The 15,761-nt window shown below is 49.5% G+C and overlaps 1 protein-coding gene across 5 annotated transcripts in view; it reads left to right on the forward strand.

Annotated features, from left to right (window-relative positions):
• Positions 1-15,761, forward strand: part of LSS (lanosterol synthase) — a 34,293-nt gene that overhangs the window by 13,318 nt on the left and 5,214 nt on the right. For all 5 annotated transcript variants that reach the window (XM_042998733.1, XM_042998734.1, XM_042998732.1 and 2 more), the window contains 10 exons: positions 1,337-1,393; positions 2,074-2,145; positions 2,474-2,524; positions 3,172-3,321; positions 3,938-4,034; positions 4,896-5,001; positions 13,099-13,164; positions 13,691-13,771; positions 14,309-14,479; positions 15,463-15,541. In XM_042998733.1, coding sequence (XP_042854667.1) covers positions 1,337-1,393; positions 2,074-2,145; positions 2,474-2,524; positions 3,172-3,321; positions 3,938-4,034; positions 4,896-5,001; positions 13,099-13,164; positions 13,691-13,771; positions 14,309-14,479; positions 15,463-15,541 — 930 coding nt within the window. The remainder of the gene's footprint in view (positions 1-1,336; positions 1,394-2,073; positions 2,146-2,473; positions 2,525-3,171; positions 3,322-3,937; positions 4,035-4,895; positions 5,002-13,098; positions 13,165-13,690; positions 13,772-14,308; positions 14,480-15,462; positions 15,542-15,761) is intronic.

Consider the following 15,761-nt stretch of genomic DNA (forward strand, 5'->3'; position numbering starts at 1 on the left):
TCGGCGTCCTTGCCTTACTCCCAGCTCCCTGACTCTTACATGCCAAGTGGAGGCAGGTCACAAACCCCTGTGTGGGCTCTCCATCCCCTCTGACTCCTTGAGCACCCCAGCTTATTTGTTCTTGTAAAATCACACTGCTTTTGCCTTATGGGGTTGATGACAGTCCCTAGTTTGGTTTTGTGGCAGGTTTGTTGGCATCAGGGTTTGAGCCAGGTGACTGGTCCTTGAAGCCACTTTTGCCCAGTGGTCTTCTGGGTGCTTGCCCTTCCTTCCTGGATGACTGATTAGTTCCTAGGGCATCCCCCTTCTGGATCTGACTGGTTGTTTCCTCTGTGCCCTGTATTTCCTGAAACTGGCATTTAGACCCTCAGGCTTGATCCAGTTCAGGTTTCTTTTGGCCAGGAGGCTTTCCTGGTGGCAGGTGTCCTTCCTATATATTGTCCTGCAAGGCCATGGTTTTTGTTTTGGCAAGGCTCTGGCATTGCCATCCCTGTCCCTATCATCCAAGTGTCTGTCACCGTCTATCTTAGTGTCACTGGGATTTGGCCACTGGCATTCTGGTGGGACCAGAGTGTTGACCAATGAACTAGGCTCCCAGGGTGGGATTTGAAGGGGGCCTTCCCAGCTCTGTTGAGGCTTCAGCCAGGCCCCACCACCTCCAGGTGTACTTAGAAGTGAGGGGGTGTTTTGGGTCATCATTGTGATTGGGGCAGAAGCCTGTTGTTGGGTATTGGGACAGTGGAGGTCACAGGCAGTGGTTGTCCAGATACTGGAAGTGCCCTGAGAGGGTTCTGTCCCAACTGGTGGCCTGGTGAAGGCAGGTGGAGCTGCCTGACTTTCATCTGCCTGCAGAGACGTCCCCTTTCTGGCCCTCAGGGGCATTGAGGGGTGCACAGAACATGGAGCCTAGGTCAGGAGTTGGCTAGGTTCCCACCACTTTGCAGGAGCTGTTGTGAGCCCCCAGACTCCTCCTCGGCCCTTGAGGTGCCCTCGATCCCCGAGGATCCTGGGCAGTGGTGGGTGGGTAGAGGGAGCTGCAGCTGCTGTTCTAAAAAAAAATTTTTTTAATAAATGTTTATTTTTGAGAGAGAGAGAGAGAGAGAGAGAGAGAGAGAGAGAGAGAGACAGAACATGAGTGGGGGAGGGGCAGAGAGAGATGGAGACACAGAATCTGAAGCAGGCTCCAGGCTCTGAGCTGTCAACACAGAGCCCGATGCAGGGCTCGAACTCACAAGCCACAAGATCATGACCTGAACCGAAGTCGGATGCTCAACTGACTGAGCCACCCAAGTGCCCGGCTGCAGCTGCTGTTCTAATGGCTTGTGCTTGCGTGCAGGGCACCAACGGCTCACAGGTGTGGGACACCTCATTTGCCATCCAGGCTCTGCTAGAGGTACGTGGCTCTGCCTCCTTGTTTTTTAGCCTCCCGTGGCTCCAATTGACTTTCCTGGGTGTCCACCCCTGCACCCAATGTGGACGTGGCACTTGCTGGCCCTGATTCTTTGTCCACCTGGACTCCGAGGCCTCTGGCGATGGTCTTGCTGAGGCAGTGATCTTGCCCAGAAGTTTTGGCAGTGATCTTGCCAGCTGGGAGGCTTTAGGAGTAGGGAGCGTATAAGGTCTGTTCCTGGGGAGACAGGGCAGGAAGCTTCTAGCAGGGAGAGTGGGCTCTAGGCTTTTCTCAACATTCAAATTGCTCATTATGGGTACCTCTGAGCACATGCTGGAGGGAAACCAGAATGTGTTTTTGTGCTGGTAGGATTGAGAGTGGTGACATTCTGGAGAACCTTGAAGAGTGGTCAGGGCCACGTGTGGTCTGCCTTAGATGGGGCAGGGATCCTCTGGACATGGGCTGGGCTGGGCTCCACTGGATGTGGTGTGGACTGTCTCTTTTGCCTACTTTATTTCTCTGTCACATCTTTCTGACTTGTCAGCAGAATCCAGAGCCTGAGACTCTGGTGAGTTTGCTCCTGTTTCCCAGTGGTGGCAAAACGTCACCAGGATTGTCTGGGAACCACTTCATCTGTGCAGGCTTGTGTCAGCGAGCAGCTTAGCCTCTGTTGTCTCTTCCAGGCGGGGGCACAGCACAGGCCCGAGTTTTCGTCTTCCCTGCAGGAGGCACATGAGTTTCTCCGGATCTCACAGGTGAGGTCGGATCTGACCTGGGGGTGGTGGGGCTTCTGCACGCAGAGGTACCGCCTCCTCACCTCTGCCTTGACACCCTGGTCTGCCCTCTCTGGTGCCGCGTGGTGCCTTGGTCATGTTTCCCCAGCAGTGGATGGGGGTGGCAGGCCTTGGGCCACGGGGTGATGCTTTAAAGGGTGCCTTTGGCCCCGATGGTTGAGAGGGCAGTAGGCCAGTGGCTCTTGGTCCCTGTGTATTTTGCACCAGCCCCTACTGGCTCTGGTGTCTGCATCTGATGGTGACCTGGGCCTTCTCTGTTTTCTGCATGTGCCATGCGGATGCCGCCTAGGTGCTAGACAGCCCCCCTGACTACCAGAAGTACTACCGCCAGATGAGCAAGGTACCACGGCCATCCCTGTTTGCCCCAAGTCCTACGCCCTGCGCTCCAAAAGAGACCACCACAGTTAGCTATGCCTTGCTAGTTGAGAGGGCTCTTTCCTCGGTCTCCTGTGGCTTCCTGCTCTGATAGACACACGGTGTGGGGCTTCACCAACACACTCAAGGTTTCCCTGACTGGGGAGTTGTGTGGGTGAGTTAGTGAGCCATGTGGGGCTTCCTCATGCTGCCACGACAAGTGTTTTGTGCACACACACCCACACACCCACACACACACACCCACACCCACCCACACACACACACACACACACACACACACACACACACACACACCTGTGCCTCAGAGATGCTATTAGACAGCAGTACATGCAGATACCAGATACGCTGTCGGAATGTGGTTTAGGGCGATGAGGGAGCTGCAGAGGGTGGAGGGCAGCTCCTCTGGGCGTGTGGGAGGGTGGATGCAGTGCACACCTTCTCACAGCAGGTTGGGAGGCTGTTTACATGTGTGTGGTGTGGGGCTGCGGCTGCACCTTTATGGTGGCCAGGGCTCTGCCTGGGTGAGGGAGGTACCATCACCTCGGGTAGTCCTAAGATCAGGGTACGGGCTCGGCCCTCTGCCCTGGCCATGACTGGCCCCACACTTTCCAGGGTGGCTTCCCCTTCAGCACGCTGGATTGTGGCTGGATTGTTACTGACTGCACAGCTGAGGCCTTGAAGTCCATCCTTCTCCTGCAAGAACAGTGTCCCTTTGTCACCAAGCATGTCGCACGAGAGCAGATCTATGATGCTGTTGCTGTGGTAAGGCTGCTGGGCACGAGGGAGACCCGGCTGCCCCGCCGCCACCCCTCGGGTCCACTTCGTGCTGCGTAGGAGCTGCACTTCCCGTGGCTTTTGTGTCCACAAATCCCCAGGGCCAGATTGAAAGCCCAGAGGGGCATGTCCTCTGACAGCATCTGTGTTTGGGAAGCCGTGAGCCCTGTGTTGGAGGCTTGCATATCTGGCTGCTCCCAGGGGCTGCCTTCGGGAAGGCTGGTATTCTCCACGGGTTATCTGCAGAAAGATGAGAACTTCTGTTTGTTTTTGTGTAAAACCCTTTCAGTACACCCACTCTGTGCGTGTTTTACAATGGAGAGCGTGTGGCTTGGCAGCACACATGTAACTTATAAATGGATAAGCAGGTGCATGTCAGGGTCCCAGATGGTCACTCGTAGAGCACCTGATTGATAAAGTTGTGGCCCACTCCTCTAGGCACTGAAGGTCTCAGTTTAATATGAGAACTGGTCCCCCATTCCCCATCCCTGCCCCTTTCGTCTTAGCCTTGGGTGTTTCTAGAATGGTCTGCCACAACCTGTGGGCTCTCCCGCCTGCTTAACCACATGAGTGAACTCTCAGGATGCCCTCTCTCTGGTTTTAGTTGCTGGACATGAGAAATCCTGATGGAGGGTTTGCCACCTATGAGACTAAGCGTGGGGGCTACTTGCTGGAGCTGTTGAACCCCTCGGAGGTCTTTGGTGAGTGGTTGGCCAGCCAGGTGGTACGCAGACCCAGGGGCCCTGCATGCCCTGAGATGGATTCGCCAACCAGAGCCCGGAGTTCCTCCCCCAGGGTGGGAGCAGTGCCAACAAAGGTGTTGGCAGATGACGGTGGATCCTTTAAGGAGCACTCCCTAAACACTGGAATGCTCTGTGCTCCTTGGCCTCTGAAGGTGGCCATAGTGCCTGTGGTTGTGAATGGAAAAGCTGTGGTTTTGTTTCTCGGAGGTTGGCAGAGGAGTCACCTGGCTTTCTGGCTCGAGCCTGGGCTGGTTCCTGCTCTGTTTTCCATCCTCCGTGGAGACCACCCTGTGTCCTGCGTGCTGTGCTCTTCATGGAGCTCAGGCACCTGGCAAGAGGGTGTCGGTAGGGACCCCCTAGCCCTGTGTCCTCCCTGCTGTGCGCATGGTTCCGGTCTGTAAGGGCAGCTGCTTTACCTGAGTGCCTTCACCTGAGTTTCTCCTTGCAAACCTTGCAAATGCCCCTGTACCCTGCTTGCAGGTCTCTGTCTCGCTTCTGTAACTGTTAAATGTGGTCTAGTTTGGGTGGCTCTGCCCTGTACCCCTCTCCTTTCCCCTCCCACTGGCTTAGCTCTCCTGTAGCCAGATGGGCCTCCAGGTCACTGTGTATGTGCCGGCCACTCTCCCCCACCAGTGGCCGTGTCTCCTGGGCCAGTCACTGGGGTCTCTTGCCTTGTTCCTCTGGAGGACCTTCAGGCTCTGGATGTTCCATGTAGGTCTGCATGTTATGATCTTTGCATTCTTCATGGTGTGGTCTGAGCTGCCAAATTGGGCAACAAGGTGAAGCTGAGAGGCATCGATTCTTCCTTCCCTCTTCCAGGGGACATCATGATTGACTACACATATGTGGAATGCACCTCAGCTGTGATGCAGGCACTGAAACTTTTCCATGAGCGTTTCCCGGACCACAGGGCCAGGGAGATCCGGTAAGGGTGGTCTTGGCACAGGGATGTTTGGTCACTGAGCCACGGGTGTCATCAGCTCAGGAGCCGAGAGCTGAGATGCTGCCACACAGGACACAGAGCGTGTTGTTGCTGGGGTGGGTGGCTCACTGCAGGAAGGGGACTCTGTGGATTAAAACTCACTTAATAACAGAAGGGATTTCCAGTGTTCCTGAGTCTAGTTGTATGCCCTAAAGTACAGTTGACCCTTGAACTGAACAACTTTGGAGTTAGGGGTGCCAAACCCCTGTGCAGTTGTAAATCTGTGTGTAACTTAAAAAAAAAATTTTTTTTGGGGGGGGGGTGGAGGGCGCCTGGGTGGCTCAGTTGGTTAAGTGTCCGACTTTGGCTCAGGTCATGATCTCAGTGTTCGTGGATTCGAATCCCGTGTCAGCTCTGTGCTGACAGCTCAGAGCCTGGAGCCTACTTTGGATTCTGTGTCTCCCTCTGTCTCTGCCCCTTCCTGCTCACGCTCTGTCTCTGTCTCTCTAAAATTAGTAAATATTAAAAAAATTTGAAAAAGAAATTTTTTTTAATGTTTATTTTTGAGAGAGGCAGAGAGCAAGCAAGCAGGGGAGGGGCAGAGAGGGAGACACAGAATGAATCCAAGGCAGTCTCGAGGCTCCATGCTGTCAGCAACAGAGCCTGATGTGGGGCTCGAACTCACGACCCTGAAGATCATGACCTGAGCTGAATTTGGATGCTCAGTCGACTGATAGAACCACCCAGGCGCCCCATAAATTTGCATACAACTTTTGATTACCCAAAAACTTTACTCATAGTCTTGTGTTGACTAGAAACCTTACTGATAACATAAGTAGTTGATTAACATGTATTTTGTAGGTTATGTGTTATATATACTGTAATAAAGTAAGCTAAAGAAAAGAAAACATTAAAATAATAAGAGGAAATATATTTACAGTACAGTATGATATTTATCGAGAAAAATCTGCGTAAAAGTGGAATCCATGTTCTGAAGTCAGTTCTATATCAAATATGTGTATTGAGGGCTCAGAGTGGCAGAGCTGTAATGCAAAAATGAGTTACTTTTCACATCTCTTAATGAAGGTCAGAAAGATCTGTACCCCCAACTCCACCTGTGTCCCCATAAACGGTAGTTTTTAAATAAGCCTGTCCTGTTGACGTCTGACACATATGCAGAGAGGTGTACAGATCTCCTATGTGTGGTGCCTAATGAATTATCACCAAGTGGGCACATAGATGTAACCAGAAGCTGCCCTCCTGGTTCTCGGGCTGCTCTGATCCTGCAGTTGGGGAATCAGTCCCACAGCCAGACTCGTGGGTCTGGCTTCTTTCACTCGGCTTGGTGCTCGGTGAGGCCCAGGCTGGTGGGGTGGTTGCGGAGCAGCAGCCCACCCTCTTTGCTGGCGGCATTTCTGTTTGGTGCAGATGCCACACTTTGTTTATCCATTGGTTTGTCTTGGATCCTTGGGAGCCTTTCAGTGGGTTCCTGTGAATTATCCCGCTGGGAACACTCTGTACTTGCCCAGGGTACCCCTTTCTTGAGGACACGTAGGAGTGGACTCTGTGCTGTGGGGTACGTTCATTCACTTTTGTAGATAACCCTTCATCCAGTGTGATCTCCTTGTTTCATGCTTCACAGCAAACCTGGTATAGACTCAAGTTTGGTCGTGGTGTGCTTTCTTTTTTGGATATCGCTGGATCTAGTTAGAAAAGTACTTTTGAAAGGATTTTTACCACTGTGGTTATAGAGAAACCAGTCTGCTCTTTCCCTTCAATGTCTTTGTCAGGCTCTCCCAAGAAGGTAACGCAGGACTTGTAAGAGGAGTTGGAAAGTATATTTTCTTTTTAGATTTTCTGGAAGAGTTTGTGAGGTTTGTGCTATATCTGAGTTCCCTCTGACGGAAAGGGTTAAATTTTTATTTACAGGTTCAATTTCTTTACTTGTTATAGAACTGTACAGATTTCCTTTTGTTTGTGTTTCTATCAGTTTTGGGGATTTTCCTGTTTAGCTCCATTTTCTGTGGATCAGCACAGAGCTTGCCCACGGTGCTCAACAGCTCCCTTGCCACTGATAGCCTCATTTCCTTCCTGATGTTGGCACCTTGGACCTCTTCTCCACCAGCAGCTTATCAATCTCACCAGTCTTTTCACAGAAACCATCTTTAGTCTTTGATTCTGTCTAGCTATGTTTATGTTTTTGATGTTTGTTTTTGGTTTCACCAATTTTTGCTCTTTATTATTTTCTTTCTACTTTCTTTTTCTAACTTAGATGGATACTAAAATGATTTTCAGGCTTTTTAAATGTGCACTTAAGATACAGTAAGTCTTGGTGTATCATTCGGTTAAAATTATTTCTGTTGTGAGTTCTTCTCTGGCCAGGAGTTGTTCAGGAGTATGAGGCTTCATTTCCAAAAAAAATGGAGGATTTTCTAGTTGTGATTTGCTGGTTTTCTTCTGTCCTGACAGGTGGTACAGCTGCTGGGGGGTTGCTGTGTCTGTCTAGTCATGATATTGTCACCTCTGTCTCGTCGTGATTTTGTCACCTGGGCCTGGGGGTCCACGAGCCATGCGCTGCGCTGAAGGGTGATCTCTGGTCCCTTCCTCCGGGTACAGCTTGTCCTCAGTGACACTCTCATGTAATTGACCTTTTTTAATGGATCATCTTTTTAGGAAGTATTAAAAAAAAAAAAAAGTAAAGTGTGCCCTTTGGAGGAATCTTGGAGAATGCAGAAGCAAGCAGCTCATCGTTGCTGGGAGGAATCTGTGAGGACTGTTTGATCTCCACGTTTCCATGGGTCCTATAGAGCAGGCTCAGTTGGTGCTGGCGAGGAGTCTGAGAGCAGGGGATGACTTTCCATGTCAGGAAGTCCCGTTCTCCTCCTGCAGGAGTTGTGATGGTTGTAGGCATTTCATTGTTTTAGTGGCCCAGTAGTGTCTTGGGTATTTCTAAATTTTCATTGTCATTTTTCAGCTTTTCCCCATTTTAACCTTAATTAGTGTCCTCTTGCTAAATCTTCATCCAGAACCATTATTTTCCCCTAGATCCACATAATTTTAGGGTCAGCCTGTGTGGGGAGATCCCCCCCTCCTCCACCCTTGCCCTTTCCTGGTAGTGTTGTCCTGGTCCCAGTCACTTCCCCTGTCGGCCTGGACTCCCCGACCCAAGGGGAATAGTGGGATGGGTGGGGGCAACAGTTCGGGAAGCACAGAGTGACTGTTGTTAACTGTGTTAAAGCTCTAGACCATTTTTATCTCTTGCCAGTTTGAACAGAAGCATTTAAATAAATGTATTAATTTATTATATTAAAATTTAAATTTATCTGGGGGAGTTTTAGAGATATAGTTTGAGGTAGCCAGGTACTGTGACGCTACACATATGGAACATTCCATTTTTACTACCTTGACTTGAAATTCTCTTAATTTCAAGCTTACAGGAAAATTATACTAGTAGTACAAAGCTTTCCTCTTTATCTTTTACCAAGATGCTTCAGCTGTTAACATTTCACATTTGCTTCATTGTGTTCCTTCAACGTATATTTTTTCCAAAATCATTTTAGGGTAAATTGCAAATGCGATGTGCCTTAATCCCTAAAATCTTTAGCATTTCTTTAAAAAAAATTTTTTTTAAGTTTATTTATTTTTGAGAGAAGGAGAGAGAGAGTGGGGGAGGGGCGCAGAGAGAGAGAGAGAGAGAGAGAGAGAGAGAGAATCCCAAGCAGGGTGAAGAGCAAGACGTGGGGCTTGATCTCAGAACTGTGAGATCATGACTTGAATCACAATCAAGAGTCAGATGCTTAACCGACTGAGGCACCCAGATGCCCCAATGCTTTAGCCTTTCTTAACAAGGATATTCTCTTATGGAAATACAAGTCACAGTATTAACACTATATAATATTAATGTCGATATAATCCTATTGTTTGATCTACAGAATTCATTGAAATTGCCCAAGTTGCTTTTATAGCAGAATCTTCCCTCATGATTTAACCCAGGGTCACTGAACTGAGCTGCCAGCTGTTAGTCTCCCCCTGGAACAATCCTTTGGTGTCTCCTTGGGGTTGACGACTGACATTTTTAAGGCTCATGACAAGTTTTTGTAGAATATCCTCAACATGTGTTTTTCTGGTGTTTCCCCGTGATTAGATTCAGGTTACGAAATTACGCATTTATGTCAGGAAGATTACAAAAGTGATGGGGACTTCTTAGTGCATGCCACCAGGATGCGCACGTCAACATGGACCCTGTGATTAAGGTGATGACCACTTGTTTTCTCCACTGTGAAGTTACTGTTTTTTTCTTGTGGGAGAAAGTGTTAGATTATGTAAGTGACCTGTTTCTCCTCGAACTTCTACCTGTTAGTTTTATCATCTGATGATGATTTTTGCCTGAATCATTATTTATATGATGGCTACAAAACTGTCATTTTTTCCATATGTGTTAGTTGGTGTTCTACTGTTTGCTTTTCCCCTGTTTGTTTATTAACGTGGAGTCATGGGTTCTTATGCTGTTGACTTTTTCTTTTTTTTATTGTGTTAAAATATACCTAACGTGAAATTTATCACCTTAATCATTTTTATTTTTGTCTTTTTTAAATTATTTTTTTAATGTTTATTTATTTTTGAAGGAGAGAAGACAGAGCCCAAGAAGGGAAGGGACAGAAAGAGAGGGAGACCCAGAATCTGAAGCAAGCTTCAGGCTCCGAGCTGTCAGCACAGAGGCTGATGTGGGGCTCAAACTCACAAACCGTGAGATCATGACCTGAGCCAAAGTCGGACGCTCAACTGACTGAGCCACCCAGGCGCCCCTTAAATTATTTTTTTAATGTTTATTTTTGAGAGAGAGAGAGAGACAGAGTGCGAGTGGGGGAGGGGCAGAGAGGGAAACACAGAATCCAAGGCAGGCTTCAGGCTCCGAGCTGTCAGCACAGAGACTGATGTGGGGCTTGAACTCATGAACCGCGAGTTCATGACCCGAGCCAAAGTCAACGCTTGACCATCTGAGCCACCCAGGTGCCCCTGTACCTGTTAGCTTTATTTCCTCATCTCTGCTGCCCCCATTCCCTGGCAGTCCACATTCTGTTTTCTGTCTTTTCTTACCTCATGTAAGTGGAATCCTGTAATATATTTTTGTGACTGGGTCTGGGTTAGCCTAGTTGATTTAATAGAGTATATTAGTTGATTTTTGAATGTGGAATCAGCTTTATGTACCTGGGGTATCGTTTGTGGTATATAATTCTTTCATGTTCTTGTATTTGATTTGCTAATACTCTTGAGGATTTTTGTGTCTGTGCTGCTGGGAGATAATGTTCTATAGTTTCCCTTTCTTGTGATGTCTTCGCTTTTGGTATTCAGGTGATGCTGTCCTCATAGAATGAATCAGGCAGTGTTCCCTCTGTGTCTGTTCTCTGGAGAACACTGTAGACACTTTGTATAATTCTTTCCTTAAATGTTTAGTAGAAATCACCAGTGAATCCATCTGGGCAACTCTTTATATTCTAATTAATTTTGGCTTCTTTTGAGTCTTCTCCCTAGACCGTCCTATCACTTGCAAATGATATATTTTTCTTTGTCTTACTGCCTTGGCTAAGCCTGCATAGCAGAAGTGGCAGTAGTGGCATCTTTGTAGTATTTCCTGATGTTAAAGGGGACTGCTTCCAATATTTCTCCATTTAGAATGATTTTTGCTGTAGGTTTTTGTTAATTACCCCTTTTCAGGTTAACAAAGTTCTTTTTTTGTAATTAAAAAAAAATTTTTTTATGTTTATTTTTGAGAGAGAGACTGACTTCAAGCAGAGGAGAGGCAGAGAGAGGGGGAGACATAGAATCCAAAGCAGGCTTCAGGCTCTGAGCTGTCAACACAGGCCGACGTGGGGCTTGAACTCACAAACCGTGAGATCATGACCTGAGCCAAAGTCGGATGCTTAACTGACTGAGCTACCCAGGTGTCCCTTTTGATTTGTTTTTAAAATGTTTGTTTTTGGGGGCAGAGAGAGAGAGAGAGAGAGCATGAGCGCAAGCGGGGGAGGGGCAGAGAGCGAGGAGACACAGAATCCAAAGCAGGTTCTAGGCTCTGAGCTGTGATCACAGAGCCCGATGTGGGGCTCCAACTCATGAACCATGAGATAATGACCTGAGCTGAAGTGCAATGCTTAACCAAGTGAGCTACCCAGGTGCTCCTGACAAAGTTCTTTTTTTTTTTTTTTTTTTTTTTAATTTTTTTTAACGTTTATTCATTTTTGAGACATAGAGAGACAGAGCATGAGTGGGAGAAGGTCAGAGAGAGAGGGAGACACAGAATCTGAAACAGGCTCCAGGCTCTGAGCTGTTAGCACAGAGCCCGACGCGGGGCTCGAACTCATGGACCGCGAGATCATGACCTGACCCGAAGTCAGACGCCCAACCGACTGAGCCACCCAGGCGCCCCGACAAAGTTCTTTTTAATGCTACTTTGTTAAGTTGTTTTTTCCCTCTGTTGTGAATGGGTGTTATATTTTAGGAAATAATTTTTCTATCTCTGTAAGGATGATAAACATAATCTCTTTTATATGTTAATGTCATAGATGATTACTATAGATCTTCCTAGTGTTAAAACCCCTCTGTTTCTGGAGGGGTTTTATGCCAACTTAGTATTGCATATATCCAACTTAGTATTGGCATATATCTATGCTGTATTCAGTTTCTTAATATTTAGATTTGAATTTTGCATCTGTTCATTAATCAATAGCCTGAAAATTGTGCTTTGCTACATCACTTTTATATGGTCTGTTGGATTTGCAGAATAACAAGGGGTGTTCCTTCCTCCTGTGTTTCCTGAAAGAGTTTGTGTAACATTAGAATGATCATTGTTGGTGAGTTAGTAGAACTTACCTTTTAAACTTTTAGGCCTGGACTTCTTTTTCTGGGCAAAGTGACTCCTGTCTTTAGTAGTTGTAGAACCATCCAGGCTCCCTCTCTGCTTGAGGTGGTTTTGAGAAGCTACTTTTCCAGTAGTTTGTGCGTTCTGAGTTTTCCCATATGCTGCCGAAAGTTTTCTTATTTTCTCTTAACCTTTTAGTTTCCACTATACTTGTGGTCACATCACTCTTTGGTTGCTAGTATTATTTATTTGTGCCTTCATCCTTTGTTATCTCTTGCTGAGTCACAACATTACTAAGACTTGGTGGCTTCAAACAGCACATGTCTGTTGCCTCACAGTTTCTGTGGGTTGGGAACCTAGGCACAGCCTAACCAGGTGCTCTGCTGCAGGTTCCATGGGGTTGCAGCTAGTATGCCGGCCAGGACTGGGATCTCATCTGAGCAGCGGCTAAGGGAGGGTCTTGTGGCATTCATGTAGTTGCTGGCAGGTTTCCATTCCTTGCAAAATGTCAGCCTCAGGGTCTCATTTCTTCTCTGACTGTTGTCTGGAGCCACCCTCAGTTTCTTGCCATCTGGGCACCTCTGTGGTGTCTCATGAAGCTGGGAAGGGCCAGGGAGTCTGCTTGCGAGACAGAAGCTAGACTTCCCTGTGCCCGAGTCACGGAAGTGATGTCCCATCAGCTTTGCTGCAATTTGTTGTTTGGAAACAAGTCTTAGGTGCTGCCCACGCCCAAGGGATGGGATGACATGGGTGTGGGTACCTGTTGGTGAAGGTCACAGGGGTCACCTTGGAGGGTGTATTTGTATCTTCACTCTGGCCTTTTCAGGGAACCAGTTATTCTCCTAAAGTACCAGTTAGACTTAGGATGGATCTCTGCCCTCAAAATCTATTATTTTCTAATTTTTCATTTCTTTTTAAAATTTCATTCTGTATATTTACTGAAACTCGTGTCAGTGACATTATTGCGGTGAAACAGAGTTTGTCTGTATCTGTAGCTGCTTGTAATACGGGTTCATTGCTGACATTTTACTTCCCTCCTGCATTTCTTTTCACTGTCAGTTTGCTTCTCCCTCCTCTGCCCTCTCATCCCTTCTTCTCTGACCTTTGCATTTCTTCTCTCAACTGTTGGCTTATTTTTACCTATTTTTGTAAGGGAGACCTTGCTCATTCTTCTGAGGCCGTGGGACGGGTGAACTCAGGGTGGGTGGATTGCTCTGTTGGTTAGCCATCCTTCTGTGTTCCAGGGAGACGCTTGAGCAGGGCCTGGAGTTCTGTCGGCAGAAGCAGCGGGCTGACGGCTCCTGGGAAGGGTAAGTGAGCTCCCGGTTGTGCGCGTGGGATGGGAGGGCTCTGCTCTTCTGTGCTCCTGTGATGCTCAGTCGTGTGCTCCGGGAGTGAGCTGCCAGCAACAGATTTCTGGTGGGCCTTGTTCAGTTTTGAACACTTGGCCTCACCCTGGGTGCTTGCTCAGCTCACTGTTAAAGCGGTTTGGCCAAGTGTGTTGGAAGGGCTCGGTGGCCTGGTGCCTGGTTTGTTGTGTCTGTGATTACTCCTTCCTCTGGGTGTGCATCAGTTCTTACACTGCTTTGTGGCGGCAGCAGCTGGAGCCATCTTGTGAGGGCTGGGGGTGGCAGGTGTGTTTTTCTTGGCCTGAGAGCCTGGGGGCACTAGTCAGTTGCTTGCTGAAGGCTATGTGGATGGGTTTCTTGCAAATCACCCCAGCTTCCTTGATTCCGTGATGGAGGGTGTTCCCAAAGTCCGGCAGAATTCCTGTTGTTTTACACACCCTTCTGAATGAGACTGCAAGGCTGAGGTCCTCCTCTGTCTCCCCTCCAGCTCCTGGGGAGTTTGCTTCACCTACGGCACCTGGTTTGGGCTGGAAGCTTTCGCCTGCATGGGGCAGACTTACAGCAGCGGGTGAGTATGGGCATTTGTCCCTGCTGGAGTGAGGCTCTTTTCAGCAGGACATTCTGTTGGGGGTGTCTTTTCCTTTGAAATATTTTGTATTTTTCTAAGCTCATGAGCCAACAGCACCCTTTCTAGTAAAGACACTGCTCTGGGAAGTTTCTGGCTTGTGTGTGGAGGGGCACCTTGGGCTTGCGTGGCCCCCACGCCCAGTGGGATACCCTCTGGGCTGGGCTGAGAGAAGGGAGGCGGCTCAGATCTGAGCTGTCTCCAGCCACCTCACCCAGCTCTGTTTTGTGGTGTTTCGGGGTGGTCATACCTGTGCGGCATCTGCAGCCAGAGAGCTTTTCAGTTTATCTTCCCAGCCTACCTAGGAGGCAGGTGTCTCTGTGCCCTTCACTTCACATAGTGGGTGGGACTGGGGTGCAGACTGCCTCCCTCCCCCCCACCATTCTCCTCCCCTTACCCCTGGGGAGGCCTGGCCAGTGGGCCATCGGGCCTGGGACCTCCCTGGAGTGACAGCATCTCCTGTCTTGCTGGTCTCTACAGGGCTGTGTGTGCGGCGGTCTCCCAGGCCTGTGACTTCCTGCTATCCCAGCAGATGGTGGATGGGGGCTGGGGGGAAGACTTTGAGTCCTGCGAGCAGCGGCGTTACATACAGAGTGCCACGTCCCAGATCCACAACACATCCTGGGCCTTGATGGGGCTCATGGCCGTCAGGTGGGGGCTGCGAGACCCATCCCCAAGTAGTGGGGTTGGGAGGAGTGGGGTGTGGGTGGCTGACCTGTGAGCAGGCGTGGGAGGAGGTGAGGCCTGCAGGGCGAGGGCATATGTTTGGCCAAACACGGGGCTTCCTGCAGAGAGGCTTGCCTTTTAGAAGACCACCCGAAGTGACAAGGGAGACAAGAGGCCTGTGTCAACAGCGTAGGGTGAAGCAAGTCCCTGCAGTTGCTGTCTTTGGGCCCTCCTGCCTCCATGTGTGTGTGTAAGCACAGACACATGCACGTGTGTGCACGTGTGCATATGTGCACACAGACATGCGTAGTGTCCCAGCCTGTGCGGTCTTGTTGGTTTTGAGGCCGTTTGGGGAATCTTCCTAAAACGCCCTCAAAATTAGGCCAGGTCAGTGTGAGCAGGAGCAGCAGTCTGTGGGGGGGACCTCTAGGGAAGGGGGCTCAGGGACCAACCCCCAGTCTGCCTACCACAGCCAAGCTCAGTCCTGCACCCTCAGTCCTGGGGTGTCATCCCTTTCCACGATGAGTGAAGATTAGCACATGTGGCGTGTGCGGCCCTCAGAGGGTCCTGAGGACCAGTGGGCCGGACAGCCATGAGGTCTCACCTCATTCTGTCCAAAAGAGCAGCGTCTTGTGGCAGGGCCCTGGGGCAGGTCTGGGGCAGGCGGGGCCATCAGCCAGCCACATGTGTGGGGCTGCCCACCTGGCCTGCTCACCTCCACATTGGCTGCCTTTTGCATTTTTCTGGGATTCTGGGTAGAAAACGTGCAGTGGTAGCCTGCAGCGTGCTAACTCTCGTGGTGGGTTCTGGTTCCTTGTGTGTGTCAGCGCCAGTTCAGTCACCACGCAGGATTTCCCATCTGCCTTGTGCCAGTAGCGCAAGGGTGTGGGTGCAGGTTGGGCTGTAGCCAGAGGCGCTTCCCCCAGAGAGTGGTGGCAGGTGCACTCAGTGCCTCCTCTTCCCCCCAGGCATCCCTGCATAGAGGCCCTGGAGAAGGGAGTCCGGTGTCTGCTTAGAAAACAGCTCCCCAATGGCGACTGGCCCCAGGTATGCTGAGGAGGTCTGAAGAGCTCGAGGCCCAGCACCGACCTCGATTTGCACGAATGTTTTCACAGCCCTACGCTGTCCCTGTGTCCCTGGTGACCTCCTCGCGGGCGGGGTCTCAGCTTTGGGGATTTGAGATTAGTGAACACCGCTGATGCTGATGAGCGCCTGTGGTGGAAGCAGGTCTACAATGAAGTCCTGGCTCGGAGGCAGGGCTGGTGGT

The sequence above is a fragment of the Panthera tigris genome, chromosome C2 (assembly GCF_018350195.1).
Source record: "Panthera tigris isolate Pti1 chromosome C2, P.tigris_Pti1_mat1.1, whole genome shotgun sequence".
Lineage (NCBI taxonomy): Eukaryota > Metazoa > Chordata > Mammalia > Carnivora > Felidae > Panthera > Panthera tigris.